This window comes from Oryctolagus cuniculus, chromosome 10, assembly GCF_051225735.1.
Source record: "Oryctolagus cuniculus isolate XC-2025 breed Fujian yellow rabbit chromosome 10, ASM5122573v1, whole genome shotgun sequence".
Classification (NCBI taxonomy): domain Eukaryota; kingdom Metazoa; phylum Chordata; class Mammalia; order Lagomorpha; family Leporidae; genus Oryctolagus; species Oryctolagus cuniculus.
In genome coordinates this window covers 41172821-41187255 of record NC_142876.1, presented here as the reverse complement: position 1 = coordinate 41187255, position 14435 = coordinate 41172821, and the positions used below count along the sequence as shown (strand labels likewise).

The 14435-nt window shown below is 50.0% G+C and overlaps 1 protein-coding gene across 12 annotated transcripts in view; it reads left to right on the top strand.

Annotated features, from left to right (window-relative positions):
* Positions 1 to 14435, top strand: part of FHOD3 (formin homology 2 domain containing 3) — a 483564-nt gene that overhangs the window by 420643 nt on the left and 48486 nt on the right. For all 12 annotated transcript variants that reach the window (XM_008261223.5, XM_089305775.1, XM_002713503.6 and 9 more), the window contains one exon: positions 11121 to 11279. In XM_008261223.5, the coding sequence (XP_008259445.4) occupies positions 11121 to 11279 (159 nt within the window). The remainder of the gene's footprint in view (positions 1 to 11120; positions 11280 to 14435) is intronic.

Genomic DNA, 14435 nt, shown 5'->3' with positions numbered 1-14435 from the left:
TCATTCCACTGCACCACAACACTGGTCCCTCCATCTAGATTTCTTATTTTTCATGAATATTTGAGGCTCCTCTAGGCATTGATGCTGTGATATCATTAACACAATGTTATATCCACTGTTATGAAAGGGAAATACTTTCAATGAAATAATTAGGCATCAAATGTAAAGTCACGGTTAATGCGCACAAAGGAAGAAGCTGCAAGACACTGGATCAGAGTTTATTTCCGGTGAGGCACTGCATTCCTATAGTTTCCCTTACATAACTAACTGAAAAAAAGTAATCCTTGTGATTCTGGATGTGATCCCATTATCAGAAGAATCAGGAGTTAAGAGAGAATACTGTGTAAAGTGCAATTGAGAGTAGCAGTTGAATCCAAAAGTGTGTGCGGTATCCTTGAGACAAGAGTGGCAGTCGGTGCTGTCACTGCTCTTACTGCTGTGTGTTGCTAGAAGGCTAAGTCAGGGCAACTGAAATTGGTCACTCCACCCCCTCCCTTTTTAAGAGTTATTTATTTATTTTGAAATAATTAGAGAGAGGGAGATAGAGCTCCCACCCCTGGTTCACTCCCCAAATGGCTGCAATGACCATCGCTGAGCCAAGACAAAGCCAGGAGCCAGGAGTTTTATCGAGGTCTCCCACAAGGGTGGCAGGGACCCAAACACTTGGACCATCTTCTGCTGCTTTCCCAGGCTATTAGTAGGGAGCTGGATTGGAAGCAGAGCAGCCAAGGCCCAAACAGGCACCCACATGGGATACTGGCATTGCAGGTGGCAGCTGAACCTGCTTCTGCACAACATTGGCCCCGTCACCTCCCTTTTAAAGCACGTGCTGGGGTTCTTAAACTCCCTGCTCATCAGCTGGAGTTTATCCCAGTGGCTTTGTCTGCCTAGTCTCAGTGAGAATGTGCATCTAAATCATTTCCAGTCTCAGGGATTCCCTGAAGTCGGAATGAACACTCTCTTTCTTGTAAATCCACAGAGCTAAGATCCAGTGTAAGCAATGCGTCCTGCCCTTTTGTGGGATGTAGACCCAGCTTTGTCCTCTCCAGCAATTAACACCTAGGCAAGTGTGCCAGACTCCCACTCCCAGTGTCCCTGCATCCTCACTTTTGCAGACTGATGGCACCTGAATGCTTTGGGTGATCCACACGCCCCCTTGAATTCAGTTCTTGCATTCAGTTTGGCATTTGGGCGAAGGTGGCTGAGATTAGGACCCCAGTCTGTGGCTGCCAGGAGTTACCACGACCTGACTGGCAATCACCACCCCCCTGGTCCACTGATCTGATTGGCCAGTCTCCTGCCTCCTCTTCCTGCCTGTGCTCTTGGCTGGCTTGTGGGTCTTGGCTTCCTGTGGTTACTCCTCCTGGGGCAGGGGTTGTGGGGGAGAAGCTGCCCCTGACCTTGGGGATGGGGAGAATAAAAGGAACTGTACACTGTGGCTGATTTGGGCCCTGCTGGGCGTCTGCCATCTGTGCTGTCAGTAGTCCCTAGGTCCATTCTTGCCTGAAGCAGGTAGTAACCTTGTAAAGACTTAGAAGTCGACCAAGTAGGCTCACTTTGCCTCATTTGGATAAAAGTGAGGCACAAGAGGAAGGAGCTCTACAGTGAACACTCTGTATATCTGGGTTGACAGATTCAACAAACCACAGATGGGAGAGATTAGGGAAAAGACATGTACCTGTTCCGAGGACGTGCAGACTGTTTTTCTTGCCGTGATTCCATAAACAATACAGGGAATGACTCTGTACTTAGTATTTACACTGTCTTCGGTATTATAAGTACCCTGAAAGGATTTAATTAGATGATAGGATGTGAACAGGTTAATATGCAAACACTAGACTGTTTTATGAGCGTCCACAGATTGTCGTTTTCTGGAAACCCATAGATACTGTGGGAGAACTGTATTGAAAAGTTTACCAAACTGATTCCAGAACGTTCTGTATCAAGACCCAGGAGGCCATCCCTTTGACTTGTAGGAAACGTAGGTAGGAACTAATGTAGGAAATATTTTTAAAGATGAGAATGCGAATAGGATTCAAATGCATCAGCCCAGAAAGCAGACTGCACTTTGTATGTGTTACAAGTACAGACAGAACCATTTCACTTCTGTTTCTAATCCTGAGCTGTGATCTCCATACAACACAGCTGTAAACAGCCACTTCCCAATTCTGCTTCGTGAGCAGGTTTTCATTAAACCCCATAGGGGTGCAACAAAAGTGAAAAGGGTTCTACTTCACAAAGCAGCACAAAACAAAGGGAATTGGCTTGAGGTTCCTTCAGAAAAGTAACAATGGAACAGAGTAAGGGGTGATGGCCGTGACCTTTCACATCACCCCCAAAGCCAAGATCCATGAGCCAGCTCCAAGGATGGGGGATCACTTAGTGAAGAGATTAAGAATAAGAAAAATGTATCCTTTGGTTTCCTTCCCAAATATGTCATTTCTAAAACCAGATCCACTTTTCTGTAAGCAAGAAATATATATATTTATATATAATATATATGTGTATGTATATATATATATATATACACACACATATATGTAGCTTTTTGGGAAGATGCTTTTCATTGGCTGTCATGGGGAAAGACAGAAACCCTGTGCTGAGTTTCCTCTCACTGTGTTTCTGCTGCTGGTTTGGATGTGCTGAGTCACACAGGAGACAGTTACAGTGACCCCAGGACGGATGCTCGGGCAGAGTGCCCCTGGAGGGGAGGGGAAGGACCTCCAGGAGGTTGGCATCATCCTGAGGAGCCCCGGGAGGGTGAGCTCCCAACCCGGTGCCTGAGCAGGGTCAGAGAAATCCCTCCTGCTCCAGAGGGCACTTTTCGGTCCCAAGTTACAGCGAGATCAAGACAGGCGTGGGGTGGAACAGGAGACCAAAACAAAGGGGCCCCCACTGCCCCTTTGTGCCCCCTGATGTCTCACTCCCTTGGGCTAAAATTGGGTTTATCGTGGGGAGGAGACTCCAGAGTGGATTTGGAGAAATTTGTTTAATTTTGTTTACTCAAAATGTATCAGAAACTGTTAACAGTGACTTGGTAAGAACATGTGGACATGATGCTTTAATTGGTCAGGGGCTCCTTGAGGGACTGAAAAGTGCAAGCCAGGCTGTGATGCACCATGTGAAGTGGCCAGGGAGCCCCACGGGCGCCGTGTCTCCCCCCCCCCCCCCCCCCGCCCGCCCCGGCCCCAGCACCAGGAGATGAGAATCTTTCTAGCCCACACTCCTGTTTGGGACATAAGGGAATGAGATATTTTGCGGAACATCGCTCTCAGAAAATCTGGATTCTGCCTGGAAATTGCAAACCCAGCTTTGGGCCCTAAGTAGGTGATGACGCACCCTCATGTGCTGAAAGTCCCAGGTTGCCTGTCATGCTGGCACAGGGATTAAGAGCTGACCCATCCTCTCTCTGAAGTCTGCTGTGGGGGTAAGAGAGAAACTAAGGCAGGAAGTCTGTCTGTTTCACAGTTGGCCTGTGCTAGCATATGGGATTTTAATGTTTTTCCTAAACAATAAGGCAAGCCTGTTCTGACAAATTTTATTCCTGACTACAGGTTTTTCAACCTTTCCATAAGCCTATGTATGGATTTATTGCCTTAATGTTTTGCTATTGATCTCCCCATCGCCCTTGTTGCAAGACTGTAGGAAAATTCCATGGCTGTCCCATCTTTGTGACATCTGTATCACTGTCCTTGTAACTGTCACTCTCTCAACGGACAGTTTTGAAAATATCCTGTGGCGTCACTGTCTTGGCAGTGCGCGGGGAGCGAGGAAGAATGATTTACCACTTCTAGAACGTCTGCCTAGCCAGCCAGACGCAGGGGCTCTGCCGACGAAGCTGAGGAGCGGGGGCAGAGGCTGCCCCTCCAGGACTCCCAGGGTTCTCTCCGGCAGTCACATCAGCCTGGCTGCTGTTTCCAACCGCAGCACTTTCTGGGGTGAATAGTTCTGGGAGCTGAATACCTACTTTTTTTTTTTTTTTTTTTGACAGGCAGAGTTAGACAGTGAGAGAGAGAGAGAGAAAGGTCTTCCTTCCATTGGTTCATCCCCCAAATAGCTGCTAAGGCTGGCACGCTGTGCCGATCCAAAGCCGGGAGCCAGGTGCTTCCTCCTGGTCTCCCATGCAGGTGTAGGCCCAAGCACTTGGGCCATCCTCCACTGCCTTCCTGGGCCACAGCAGAGAGCTGGACTGGAAGAGGAGCAACTGGGACAGAATCTGGTACCCCAACTTGGACTAGAACCCGGTGTGCTGGTGCTGCAGGCGGGTGGTTAGCCTAGTGAGCCACAGCGCCTGCCAAAATACCTACTTTTTAAATATGACATCTTCTCTTTGTAGTAAAATTAAGGGGTGATCCTTGGTGGCCCCCTTTCAGGAAATGTTAAGGACCACTAATTACTATTTAAATTTTGCCCAAGTTCTATCTCTTCTCTTTTCCAGTTCAGTGGCTCTGGATGAATGGGGCCAGGGACAGGTATCCAGGTCTTTTCCCTTTCCCAGGATGTGGGCTGGAATCTGGTGTGGCCACTGCTACACGGTGGTCACCCTCCTCCAGCGACCGTTCTCAATCAAGTGTGAGCCCTTCTTTGGAAAGTCTACTGTATGTGCTCTTGGGGCAGTAAGCTGTTCTTTCTAAATGCTAGGTCGCTTGTTTCCTCCCTGTGGGGCGTTTCATCTTTCATCTTGGCACCAAGGATCAGGGTCACGTCCAAGAGCCCCTTGGTTGGACTTGTGGCTCTGCACAGCGTATTTCCAGCTGAACCAAAGTATCTGGTCTAGCTGTTCTAGAAACTGTTTCCATCACCATATGGAACTTTCTGCCCCGTGAACTGGCTGGATATACAGGCTCCTGCCTCTTGGAGCTGCTGGTGTAACCCAGGCCGACAACCACCAGGAGAATCCGGGGCCACAGCAGTTAGAAGTCGCTACTTCAGTCAGCTCCTGCCTCTGTGCAGCCTAGAAATCCTGCAACTCTTTTTGCCTTAGGGGCTTCTGTTTGAGGCCTCATCCTGGAGAGCTCAATTCTGTTTTTCTGAAAGCTGGCCCCTCTCTCTTCTTGGGCAGCTGGAGAGAAAGGCCCTAAATTGCCTTTCTGATTTCCTTCCTCTCCTAGGAGTTCTCAGCTCACCTGGCCAGCATCTCCTTCCACGGTACCCCGTCTCTCACCTGTCTTGGCTGTTCATAGCTCTGCTTCTCTCTGCACTGTTCTTGCCCAAGTCAAAGCCCAAGGCAAACAGAAGCTGTCTGTGGGATCCGAGCCTGGAGCCCTTCCCCCGAGACACCTGCCCCGTAGGGAAGGGTACTCTGGGCACGCTGGACGCTCCTTGCTACTGGCACCTCTGCAGGGGCAGCCCAGCTGTGCAAGTACAGCTTAACTAGACTTTCTGGAACTAAAACAGGGCCTGGAGTCAGCCCAGGGTACCCCCACCCTCCTTCGAGAAGCAAGTTTGTTTTTCCCCTTGACCGTTTCTGCATATATTTGGGAAAGTAGTATGTTCAGAGAGAACACTGTAGCGGGTTTCCCCACACTGCCTCTCATCCACCCTCTGCTAACATGCCCTAGAGAGTGTTTCCTGTTTTCACACCTAGCCATGCTCTAGTCTGGCTCCCTGTGCCTGGAGTTCGGACCCACAGGTGCCTCCTGCCTCCTCCTCATTCTCCCTGGAACTTCCTGGGGCAGAAGGCAGCCAGCTGACTGATGGACTGTTCATCAGAGAATCGAGACAGGAACCATTATTTCCTGTTGCCCTGGAACTGCCCAGTGGTGGCAGGGTATCCTGGCCCTGCACAGGTGTGTGGGTTTTGTTATTCCTCGTGGAAGTAGTCTACCTGGGGACTAGGCCTGTAACAAACACTTGGGAAAGATTTGTTTAAGGAAATGGGAAAATAAATATCAAAGAGAGGCAGTAAATAAATAGGGGGAGATATGTGGCCAATCAGAAAGTAGATGGTGGAGGACTGTGCTTCTGTCTCGGTCCCTTTTCTCATTTGTACTCAGAGTGGGATCTCAAGTCAGCAGTCATCACGCAACAGTGATGTGCCCTATTCAGCAGGGTGTGACACGCCCCACCACAGTCAGCCCACAAAAGTCTCCTCCTCCTTTCCCCTGGCCTCTTCTCTTCCTAAGGAAGGAGGTGTGGGTCAGTCCAGTTTGTCATGATGTTTAATCCTCAAATTAGTTCCTTTGACCTAGAGGGGTTTTTTGTTTGTTTTTTGTTCCCATATTAGAAATTGGTCTTTCATAGAATTCCAGCCTTGGTATCCTTGTTGCATTACCCTGCATCATTGTCCAGGAGCTTTTTCTGCATTGTCATTCTGTTCTGCCTATCAGAATGGGCCTGTGCAACACATTTTATCAGTTGTATAATAAGTGGTAACAGTTGATTAGGTATTATGTAACTCTACTGTTTAAGAAGGTTGTTGACCGTTTTTTATACATATGGACTTTTCTGTTAACTTCAGAATTCTTTTCTAATTAAAAGAGCAAATTTTATTTGAATTTTTATAGAATTACATATATGGATATATATGTGTAAATACATGTATTCATATGTATATACACGTATGTGTGGCGAGAGATAATTGCATGCTTACAAACTTAAGACTTCCTATCTAGGAACATGTTTTTCCTTTATCTGGTTCTTATTCCTTTGAAGAAAATTGCATCATTTCTTTAAGTAGGACCCCACCACCACCCCCATTTCAAGAGGTTGTGGATGTCATTTCCTTGTTTGGGGGACCGTGTCTGGTGTCTTATCACAGTGCACAGCAGCTTTCTGATCTCCTACCTCCCCTCTTAGGGACCTCTGTTCCCCCTCTGCCCCGCCACACCTCACCTCCTCCTCCTGGTTGCCTTCAGAGGGCCAGGCCATTACATTTCCTTCCCTTCTTAACAAAGGCTACCTTTCCCCCTTTTTTTTTTTTAATATTTATTTATTTATTTGAAAGGCAGAACTGCAGAGAGGCAGAGGTGGAGGGGTCTTCGTCCACTGGTTCATTCCCCAGATGACTGCAATGGCTGGAGCTGAGCCGATCTGAAACCAGGAGCCAGGAGCTTCTTCCAGGTCTCCGACGTGGTGCAGGGACCCAAGGACTTGGGCCATCCTCCACTGCTTTCCCAGGCCACAGCAGAGAGCTGGATCGGAAGTGGGGCAGCTGGGTTTCAAATTGGTGCCCATAGGAGATGCCGGCATAGCAGGTAGAAGCTTTACCCGCAATGCCACAGTGCCGGCCCTGCCTTTCCTTTTCTGATGTCTGCTTTATATCCCCTTTCCATCATTGACCAACTGCCCAATTGTCTAACTTCCAGCTGTGGATGACCATTGTGGCTTATGGATCCAAGAAATGAAATAAGGGAAGAGGGGTCCTGAGAGAGAGCTTTTTGGCAAGGGTAGGATGGAAGGTTGGGAAGGAGAAGAGACTGAGGACAGGAGCCTGGCTGTGGGCTGCCTTTGAGAGGCTGGAGGTCGGGCTCCAGGAAGGGCAGTGGGAATGAGAGGAGGGAGGGGCATGAAGGCCTTGTGAAAGAAGGGGGGGTAGTAGTTTGTCTGTCATGGGACCATGAGGAAGACATGCAAAGATTCACCATTGCTGTTGGGGCTCCCAGCAGGACAGCTGCAATGGAGCAGAAGGCATGACTGCTAATCCTCAGAAATGGATCTGAGCTGCCAGGCAGAGGGAGCGGCCCTTTGGGGAGTGCAGGAGGGAAGTGGAGTTGGACAGCTCCCCTGTCCCACTTCCTCATCTCAGGCGCAACTGGCGGAAGCCATGTCAGTGTTCAGCCGCATGGGATGGGAGTGGGGGGCACGTGAAAGGTTGAATTTCAGACTTCCTCCCATTCCCATCTTTCCTTCACAATGGGGGAAGAGCTCTGAGAGCGTCTCTGGGGATGGCACTCCCTGTGGCCTCAGAAGGCTTGGTGGCTTACGGGGGAGTGTATGGGTGTGTCTGGTGCTGTAAATCCAGTTCTACTGAGAAGGGGACCAAGGGTACGTCAGGTGCAGAGCCACCATGTAGGTCTGTGTAGGTCGTTTTCGGCCCGTGGACAGACGCTGACAGAGGCTCAAACCCAGCTGGTGTTTTCTCTGCACCTGTTGGCCCTGGGCAGTGTCTCCAGAGAGGGGACATCTTTTCTCCTCTGCCCCAGGACTCTGCTGGGCTGTCAGGGCCTGCTCGGGCATCTCCCCATGCTCCTAGAGTAAGGGAGACTGGATGAGGGGTTCAAAGGCTAATGACTCCCTGAGAATTCTTGCTGCCATCCTCCATGACTTCATTCCTCACAGTCATGAGATGTCTGCTGCTGCACCTGCAGGCCTCACACCCACATGCGAGGCAGGAAGGGGCAAGGGCGGAAGGCACGGAGCACTGACTCTGTACCCCTTTATTCAGGAAAACTAAAGCCAGAACTAAGTCACAGGCCGGTTTTATACGTAGAGTCCAGGGAGGTGATTGCTTTATCTGACACTTCACCGGCCTGACCAGGGTCCTGCTGGTCAGCAGGGAGGAAGGAGTGGGTTTGGGGTGGGTGCCCTGCAGAGCCCGGAGCAGCAGGCTCCCCAGATACGTCTGTGTTGCTGTTATAGGTTGTACCATTTCTCTTCGTTGCCTGTTCTCAGCATTTTTCTAACTTTTGTCATTCCTTTTCAGCATTCCACACAGGATATTTTAAATTAGATTTAAAAAAGCTAAATGGAGAATTTGCAGGGGCTCCTGACAAGTTGATTTGATTAAAGGTAGAGAAGACACAGCTTGCCCTGCAGAGCAGGGATGCATCTGCGCCACGTGTCCCTGGGAGCCCCCTGCTAAATGCCCATGACCGCACCCACAGGAATTGCCCCTCCTGGCCACCAGACCCCAGAACAGCTGGGATGCTTTCAGTTGTTTTCTTCATGGAGAAATTTGAGTTTGTTCCCGAAAGCACATTTAAGGATCTAAAATAGAATTACAGTAATTAGGCTTAGAGGGCCCAGGAGGATGTCAGTAGGGCTTTGGCCTGAATCTTCCTGCTGGTTCCCCATTGCTGAAGTTGCCCTAGGCTGCTTCTCCAGATGGGTCTGCTGCTCCCAGGCCCAGCCAGTTCCCTGCTTCAAAGCAGAGGGTGAGGCCTGAGCTCAGGAAATGGGTTGGTGGGAGGGAGCCTGCCTACAGACTGTACTCAGAGCTCTGTGTCTGGCTCACGATGTCCCCCAGGATATGGCCTCATCACACCTCCAGCCTCACCCCTGACAGATAAAGCCACTTCCATCGCCTTATCTTCCAGGCTGGGTCCTAGGTGTCAGCTCTCACAGACCCAGAGATACAGTTGCACTGTGTTGAGCCCCTTTGCATAGCCAGCACACCCAGCTCCATGCTGCGTGTGTCTGTTCCTTGCAGAGAGCTGCTGCCCCTGTTCATCCCGCTGCCCTAGGCTTGTCACAAGAGTCACAGTGGTCCTCTTCCCCAGCTGTGCTGTGAGGGAAACCTGAGCAGGAACAGGGAGCTTGCTGAGCCAGGTGTCCTCCCATTTGCCCCTCCATTGCCACCTGCATGTAACTTTCTGAGATTTAAAGGAAAAAGCTGAAAATTGTGCTCACAGCTCTGGGCAGTGATGAGTGTCGGCTCAGCACTCCACATACCGTCTTGGCCTGTGAGGGCAGTCGTGATGAGATGCTGTGGACTGAGTGTCTTAAAGAATTTTATTTCTCACCATTCTGGAGGTTGTGAAGCCCAAGATCAAGTTGCTGGCCAGTGTAGGGAGGGTTCTCCCTCCCTCGCAGATGGCCATCTTCTTGCTGTGTCCTGTGTGGTAGAGGAGGGAGCTAGTTTTCTGGTCTTGTCTTAGAAGGATGCTAATCCCATCATGAGGTCTCTCTTCCTGGCCTCATCTAAACCTCCAAAAGCCCCACCTACAGATACAGCCCCACTGGGGGCTTTAACATAAGAATTTGGGGGGCTGGCACTGCGGCTCACTAGGCTAATCCTCCGCCTTGCGGCGCTGGCACACCGGGTTCTAGTCCCGGTCGGGGTGCTGGATTCTGTCCCGGTTGCCCCTCTTCCAGGCCAGCTCTCTGCTGTGGCCAGGGAGTGCAGTGGAGGATGGCCCAAGTGCTTGGGCCCTGCACCCCATGGGAGACCAGGAGAAGCACCTGGCTCCTGCCATTGGATCAGCGTGGTGTGCCGGCCACGGTGGCCATTGGAGAGTGAACCAACAGCAAAAGGAAGACCTTTCTCTCTGTCTCTCTCTCTCTCTCTCACTGTCCACTCTGTCAAAAAAAAAAAAAAATTTGGGAAGAATGCAAATCCTCAGTCTGTTCACACTGAGTTCTGGCCGTGGGCTAGCCCTGGCCTGACCACAGAGTGCAGAGATGAGACAGGCCCAGGGTCTGCCTTTAAGGAATATCCGAGGCAGCAGAAAAGCCACACACAGGGGCGCTCTGAGGATGCAGGACACCCCTTGTCACCTGCCCCTTTGTTGGCCTGTATGCCGGTTCATCCCTCATTCCTGTTCACCAATGCGTGCCCTTTCATTTCTCTTCCTTGGAAAGCCCCTCTTCACGCACCTGGGGTAGCAGCACAGGGGGCAGGGAAGGTGAGGAGCTCTGGAAGAGAGGGCATAGGATGTTTAGTGAGAAGGGGTCCCCGAGATAATGCAGCCAGGGTCCCGGGCGTGCTGCTGGGCCCGCCCGGCTAGGTGCTCCTCATCTGTCCCATCCTTTCAACACAGGAGCTGCCTTCCCTGGGCCCACACCCTGTGCACTAAGGCCAACCAAGACTCACTCTGACACCTTGCAGTGTGTAGGGAAGGAACTCTGACAGGTCCTGATTTTGTTTTTACTGCTTTTATGGAAAAAAAAAAAGTTTATTTGCAAAATATCACATTTTTCCCAATTGAAGGAAAATCAATTGTATTTTGTAATGTGTCTGAATCGTGAAGTTCCCTTGCCAATCTGAGCTTGGCAGCTTCTCTGAGCTTAATCCTTGATCTCTGTCTTGTGTGCTGAGCAGTAGCCAGTCCTTCCCTGAGCTGACTCGGGGCCATTTGTTTTCATCTCTAAGTAGGTAGTGTGTTTGCTTTTAATAATGGAACACAGAAGGGACCCAAAGTGATGCATCAATCTTAGATTCTCTTTGTTTTATCACCAAGAAAACTGCTGCAGATGGAAAAAGGCAGGAGGTCATCGTGCTGGATTCCAAGAGGAGTAACGCCATCAATATCGGTCTGACAGTGCTGCCCCCTCCGAGGACGATCAAGATCGCCATCTTGAACTTTGATGAATATGCCTTGAACAAAGAAGGCATTGAGGTAAGCAGTCTGCCGAGCACTGTTTGTGTTCTGGAATATGTCACACGTGTAAGGCGTTCTTGTGTCCAGCGTGACTTCCATAGGATGCCTTGCTGTGTGTCTGTCCTCAGCAGCCTCGGGATAATGGTAATGATACAGTTTTTAGCGGCTGGGGAGAGAGCTTCACTTGGGCTGTGACGTTCAGACTCATATTCTTCGGCGTGTTTACCACCCTCCCTCTGAGCATGCTCTGCCTGCTTCTAAGCGTCAAAGAACCTGCTAACCTCCTCTGGAGGCTGCTGTGGTCTCCTTGGAGTGTTCAGTGGATACATGTAGAGTGAGGCTGTCAGTCATGTTCACGTCTGTGTGAAGCACCTGCTGTCTCTCTTGGCACTTATTGGGCGGTGATAAGTTGGATGGTCCACGCCAATTGAGGCTTTAGTATTTGTTAGTATGAACGACAAAAGTGGAGAGAGATGAAGTGATATGGCCGTGACTGTGACCATGTGGTGGACTGGCTGGAGCCACGGTTCATGGTCTTCTACCAGGCTATGTTCTGTCTTCACCTTGGGCTGGTTTGTGGAGATTAAATGTGAATACCAGAGAAAGTATGGGCAGAGGTAGTGGCCCAACACATGGATTCCTACAGATAGAAGATAGCCTGAGAACCCACCGGGGCAAAGCAGGCACCTGGGAGATGTTGCTTTGTAGTGTTGAGTCATACCCAACCCATGCTTCCGTGGGCAAGAGCTCTGGGTTCCCTCAGGTCCCCCATGTCATTGGGCTCCTTCACGCAGTCTTACTTGAAATACTTGAGCATAGCCAGTGAAGCCAGTGAAGCCAGAGAGAGAGAGAGAGAGAGAGAGAGAGAGAGAAAAGAGAAAAGAGAAAGAAAGAGAGAAAGAGAGAAAGAGAAGTTGGAAGGGCGGGCCCAGGCCCCTGTGCCAGGCTCACCCACAGCCCCACGTGTGAGAGGGAGTGGTGGGCACGTGGTATGTACAGAAGTTTGAAGCCAGCTGGAAGGTGTGCTTGTGCCTTTGTGCTGTGGAAAAAATGGTCCCTTCAGGGGAAAGCTATTCCTAGAGCCCCCGCCTCCAACATTCATGCCCAAGGTGACCTTATTTAGAAATAGGATCTTGTCAACATAATGAAGTTAAGGTGATATCATACTGGATTAACGTATGCCCTAAATCCGATGGGTGCTATCCTGAAAAGAGGAGAGACACTTGGACAGGGACACAGAAAGGAAAATGCCATTTGAAAACAGAAAGCATACAAGCAGCCACGCAGAAGAGAACACCACGTGACGTGGAGACAGAAATCAGAGTGATGTGTTTACAAATCAAGGAATGCCGAGGATTTCAGGGAAGGAGCAAGGTTCTGCCAACACCTGGACTTAGGGCCTCTGGCTTCTGGGTCGTGAAGGAATCAGCTCTGTTGGGTTGAGTGGCCAGATTGTGATTCTTTGTTATGACAGCCTTAGGCAAGCCATGCGAGGCCCAAGTAGCTTGGCTCCGAGAAACGGACATCTTCTGCCAGGAGCAGGTGTCCGAAGGGAAATGCATTCCCTCCCGCTGCACAGGAAGCTGCACTCTGAGCCTGGAGTCCAGGCAGGCAGCCAGCAAGAGGGCACAGGGGGTGTAGCGGGGTCAGCGAGGCGACAGCAGCCGATACAAAGAGGGACATCGAGGCAGCAGTGGTCTGCCCTTGAATGAACTTGGATGAACCCATCTGAGAAACAAGGTGTGGGCCTTGGCGTACCCTTGGGCCATCATATTTACTTAACAAGTCCTTTAGCCCTTGCAAACTTCAGATTCATACATGGAGTGACTTCAAGTTCAGCCAGAGCCAGCATGACTGAGGGAAAAAATGACCAATTTTCCTTTTAAAAATATTTCCCCTCTTTGTCATGAGAACTTGAAAGTCCACCAGGAGAGATGGATTCCTTTGGGTTTTTCCTTTGTTCTTTCCTGAAATGTTGCTCTCCCCAGGTGGGGAAAGTTTCAAATATGGTAATTTACTGAGAGTTTAGAATGAGCCTAATTATTCTTTTTCCCTGTCTGACTGGTTTCCAGTTGAGCATCCTTTTGATCCCGAATGGAATAATGATAGCACCAATAATTCCAATACTTTCAGGAATCACAACACGGCACTCAGGCTGGCTTCTTCCGTAGGCTTCCTACTGTGGGCAAGGCACCAGGTGGAGCTGTACAGATTCTCATCAAAAGCTTCCAGGATGCCTATGATGAGAATCGCTGTTGTAGAGATGAAGAGTGAGTTTCAACATTAGTCTGTGCCCAAGTTCACAGGCCGGAGAGAGAGGGAGAGAGGGAGAGAGGTGTAGAGTGAGTTCCAATAATAGTCTGTGCCCAAGTTCACAGGCCAGAGAGAGGGGAGAGGGGAGAGAGGAAGAAAATATGAGCTCAAGGGCCCACGTCTTCCAGGCAAGTTGTGGGCCTTGGGGATGGCTGGCCCAGGAGAGACACTCTGGTCTCAGTTTGTGCCAAGCAACAGCAGGGAACCCGAAAGGGGAGTGAGAAGCATGCAGGTAGCAATGCAGTGCCTTTATGCAGCTGCCTATGGCTTTGCACCCAGGAGCAGCTGCTGTACAGAACAATCGAAGTGAGGAGACACAGCCATAGAAAACACTAGTCAACCTGACTGACGCTTCGTTGTGTCACAAGTCCTCAATACATTCATTGTAGCGACACTGGGAGTTACCTTTTTTGTTTTGTTTTCATCTGAATCAGGGGTTCTCAACCTCAATACTACTGACATTTTGGGTTATGTAATTTTTTGTTACAGGACTGTCCTGTCCTGTCCACTATAGGATGTTCAGCATCCTGGCCACTACCTTCTGGGTGCCACTAGCACTTACCCTGCTCCCACAACCCAAAAATGTCTCCAAGCGTTGTCAGATGGCCCCTGGGAGCCCTCGATCTAAATGCTGTCTATATATGTGTCCCTCAGCAGCTCAGTCTGGGAGAGCGCCCTCTTAGGGAATGTGGAATGCAGGGTGCTCCATCGTCACCTGCAGCCTCCGGCCATGGGTCTCAGAGACCCAGGGGACACGGATGTCCAGATCTGTTTGAACCAGACCCAAGCTTATCCTCCCAGCTGCTTGTTCAAGAGTTCAATCAAGACCGAGGAGAGATGGCAGCTCTGTACATACAGATC